Consider the following 4,663-nt stretch of genomic DNA (forward strand, 5'->3'; position numbering starts at 1 on the left):
TTGGCAGATGTGATGTGTTTCCAAATGAAGGACAAATAAATAATATGCATGGGTAAACTTAGTAAGAAAAGTATATTTCTGCCGTGGAAGAATCACATAGCAAAAATGTAAAAAGTGTGTTACTCATTAATGAACAGAAACTAAAAAAAAGCTAAGCCATGAAGGGGTTAAAGCAAACTTGTTCCTTTGCCCCTACCGCTAATGCTATGGATCTCAAAATTTGGGAATCAGTCTGGATGAATTGAAAGACATTCAAATGAAAAAATCGTCAAAATACTAATACATACAGCACATCATCAATTAGAGGTGGTGTTTGTATTGACAGATGTAATAAAGAATGCACATTGTATAATGCACCTACACATGTGATAAGATTGGTATCTTATGTTTTAAGAATAGATTGCATTCGTTCCCTGCATCGTTCCCTGCATTCGTTCACTGACTGCTTATCACATTTCTGCAGGTTTAGCTAATTTTTTTAACCCAGGAAAACAAGAGGAACAGGTTTCCCACAGTCATCCATCAGTGCAGTGATGTAAGTGCTCGGAATGTGTGGAGTGGAAGCAGGCAGAGAACTGTCAGTGACCTGCAGGGGCTGAGTACAGGTGACATTAGCCTGTTGTCCCCTGCACTTGCCTGCCTGCTACCTCCACACCCAGCAATTTCAGGGTTTACTATTACCACCTAGGAGCGAGTTGTAAGCACTCCGATCAGCCTCTTCCAGTGAAGTCTACTGCATAAGGTGGAGCTTGTGTCTCTCCTCCTCCATGACTATTCTGATAAGATATCTACCATCTGGTCATTTCACACAAGCTCTGGAATCCTGAAAGGGAAAAAAAATCAACAGAAATCTTCTCCTGCTGGTTATTAACATCCAAGCCGACTCATCCAGGATAATCCATTTCCCCCTATCAGGTATGGATGAAGAAATGGGTGCTTCCTGACTTGTCTGATCTACAGCCTCCTCCCTTCTCTGCTACACACTGTGTGATCAGCCAGCGAGCAGACACAATGGCCAAACAATATGATGTTTTATTCAGACTACTGCTGATTGGGGACTCCGGAGTTGGCAAAACATGTTTGCTGTGCAGATTCACAGACAACGAATTCCATCCTTCTCATATCTCCACAATAGGTAAGGAAGTGTTTAGTGCTGCTTATATTGATAAGCTGCCTCTGATTAATGGAGATTATAGTGCTTAGTGTGTTTACATGCTGTCATTGGTATAGAAAACATGCATTCACTCTACATTGCTTTCCTGCTAAATATACCCTTGGCTTATTTGTATGTGCTTCTAATTAGTACATTGAGAGCAGCATTATTTATAGAGCTATTCATAGGCACAGTCAATTATACATTCATTGCAACAGTTTTTTTTTTTTTTGTGTGTGTAAAAAAACAAACAAACCCAAAAACAAAAAAACTTGGCTTTTTACATTTAATAGTATTATTCCTGTTAGGATGCAAAATTTATTTTCTGATTTTTACTACCCTGTGTTCATGAATTATTGGCAAGGATGTCCCTGGTCTCATCTCACCTGGTCTCATCAAATCATGTCCCATAATTTCCAAACGATCAAATACATCAGCTGTTGGTTGTGAGTTAGTGCCAGTGTTTTTTTCTTTGTTCCATGACCTTATGACCCACTGAAACCCAACACTGCCCCTTGCCAGAACCCAAGCCTGCCCCCTGTTAAAACCCAACTCTATTCCTTGCTAAAACCCAACTCTGAGCCTTGCAAATACCAAATGCTGTTCCTTGCTAAAACCCAACACTGTCAATCATATATATGTATGTATGTATGTATGTATGTATGTATGTATGTATGTTTTAACAATTTCTAGCTTAATCCTAACAAACTATGTTATGTAAATATATAATTGAATTGTAAATATACAACTGTACAGGTTACTGTTGCTACTGTAGAGCTGTGTTGCAAATACTTAAATTCAAAATGGCTCTGCTGAATCATAATATTTGGAGAATATGCTATGACTAGAGTGCTTTGTAATATTTCAAGGAATTTACCACTCCTCTATCAGAACCTCCCATTAACTGGTCAATTACAATTACTGCCTGTGCCTGGCATTCGTTTCTAAATGACATCACTCAGTGTAACCATAGACAGACTGTACAGAGGACTAACACAAATATTTATGCTGTCCAGATTCTTTATGGTAATGGTAACAAAACATCCCTACTTCCTTGGGAATTACTTTATAAACTGATTTGTAAATTCCTGCACACTTGTGGGAAAGAGGTCATTACGCTATGACAGACTGCTTTAGTAATAGGAGAGTAATTACTGTAAAAAGTGTATTTTTTGCTGCTTAGCAGAATCTTTTTAACATTATTTTTCATTTGTGTGGCATTAACATATGTTAATTTTTTTATTCGGGAGCCAGGTAGTCCAGCCTGAGAGCTTTTATTAGGACAGGTTTATTTTACCAAGCCATGTGCTTTTGAAGCAGGCATCCCAAGACACTTCTTCTTACCTTTTACAACTTCTCTCTGCTGCTGGAACCTTAAAGCTGAACTCTGGGCGCTAACAGTTTCAATGAAATATATTCCTCCATAGCCACTAGGGATATAAATCCACTTTATGTGCACAAAATGCCTTTGCAAACCCAGATATTATTTTGTAATAGTAGTGGTGACATCATTATTATGCTGTACATAGCCTGTGCAGAGAGCTGTGGGAGGAACCCAGCAGTTCCACCTACTACAGGCTGTCTGCAGAAAACTACAGGACGGGGCACAGACAAGACTAGTCACCCTGCATGAGAAATGAGAACAGCAGTGACTGGTCTTTCTTAAGGTGGCCATACACTGTAAAGTAATTAAAAAACATACGATCTGCCCATCTTGGACAGGCAGATCGTACTTGCGATCATCGCAAGCCTGCCCCGCTGAGGGGCGGGCTTCCGATGACCGTAATGCTGAACGGGCAGTGTGCGTGTGCGCACACCGGCCCATTCGGCATTTGTCTCCCGAGCATGCCACAAACCAGCCGAAAATCGTAAGATTTTCGGCTGGTTTTCGAACATGCTCCTTAGACAAAAGACGTGCGACCGTACAGTAAAAACGGTTGCACGCCTTCCATACACTGCACGATTCTCGTACAATCGCTGGATTTCCTACGATTCTCGTACGATCGCGGGATTTCCTGCGATTCTCGTACGAGAATCGTGCAGTGTATGGGCACCTTTAGAGGAAGCTCCTGCATAGGAGCAAAGTGTTTCATGCTGGATTACAGATCTGCAGGAAATAAACAAAGCACACCAAGGTTCAAATAAGAATACACAAGCCTCTTGTATTTAGACAATGTTTGGTTATCCTGCAGTTCGCCTTCTAGTAAAAATGGTACTTTTGGCTATAAAGCAAATGTGTTTAACACTCCAACCTGCCTTTCACAGTTCAGCACCCAGCCTGTCCCAACACCTGAGCACTATCACATGGAGGAGAGGTGATCTTCCATAATAATTTTTACACAATAAATTATGTGAATATGTACTTCAATTATCCATGATCATTTGAAGTTCCTGCTTACTTATTTCATCTCCACATGATTGGATACTTGAAGTGAATGTTCACAAACTTACTTGCATGAAGATGATCAGCTTTGGTAAATATGTCTATATAAGGGGCAGTTTCAACATATATATTATACAGGCATGCTACATTGTTGAAAACAGTGGATCTGCGCTTGTGGATACACTATTAAGGGAATGAAGCAGCCACAATAACAGACTGGAAAGTCCTAGCAGTTTAAAGGAGAATTTTGCGGCGCTAAAAACCCTTTCCGTGTGGATAACTAAATAAATCAGGTGATTCTTGTAAACAGTGATCAGTGCACATTGCTAACGGTGAAGAACTTATTCACTAAAACTGTGAATAAATATACAAATCTGTGATAACAGTAAAAAAAGAAAGTAAGAAAAGACCAACACTTGAAAATAGTTGATAAAGACTGTAGTATACAGTGACTTTGTGCAAAGTGATTAAGGTGATGCAACCCCTGTCTAATTAGACAGACCTCTCAAAAAACTGTGAATTATAATGATCAATCAAAAAATAAGAAAGTCCAATCCAAATTATTATAGTGATAAATGTAGATTAAAAAGTTTCTGGATGGTTGATGGGTATCCTCCAATTTCTTAAATAGCGTGCTGATGCACCCACTATGAGTGCGTAAAAAATCTTTAAAATGTCACACAGGAACACCCCTTAGGTAGTGCTCACTCACTGCATACAAATCCTTATGAGTTTTTGCAGTCAGCCTGGAGCAGGCATTTGGATCAGATCTCTCTTTAGTATATCCTCCAGGTATTGGTCGGATGGTGTTTCCCATAAATTACAAAATCAAAAGGGACTCCTCCATGGTGAAGCATGCTCAAACACATTTATTAAAAAACGAACATCCAAACTTACATTTAGAAGTAAAACAATCGGTAACTCGTGAGCCTCCGCACTCACTTCCGTGACGCTGTGATGTCAGAATAGGCCCGCCCGACGCGTTTTGTCACTAAAGGACTTCTTCCAAGGGGTAGCACGTCACAGAGAATCCGAAAGTGAGTGCGGAGTCTCTGTGAGTTACCGATTGTTCTACTTCTAAATGTAAGTTTGGATGGTCGTGTGTGTGTGTGTGTGTGTGTGTGTGT

At 40.0% G+C, this 4,663-nt stretch overlaps 1 protein-coding gene across 1 annotated transcript in view; it reads left to right on the forward strand.

The window, feature by feature from the left end:
- Window positions 1–587: 587 nt before the first annotated feature.
- RAB15 (RAB15, member RAS oncogene family) overlaps window positions 588–4,663 on the forward strand; it is a 141,176-nt gene continuing 137,100 nt past the window's right edge. Inside the window, exon 1 of the mRNA XM_018572490.1 lies at window positions 588–1,135. Within this exon, the coding sequence (XP_018427992.1) occupies window positions 922–1,135 (214 nt within the window). The 5' untranslated portion in view covers window positions 588–921. The remainder of the gene's footprint in view (window positions 1,136–4,663) is intronic.

This window comes from Nanorana parkeri, unplaced genomic scaffold (assembly GCF_000935625.1).
Source record: "Nanorana parkeri isolate BGI_ZX_2015 unplaced genomic scaffold, ASM93562v1 scaffold2049, whole genome shotgun sequence".
Lineage (NCBI taxonomy): Eukaryota > Metazoa > Chordata > Amphibia > Anura > Dicroglossidae > Nanorana > Nanorana parkeri.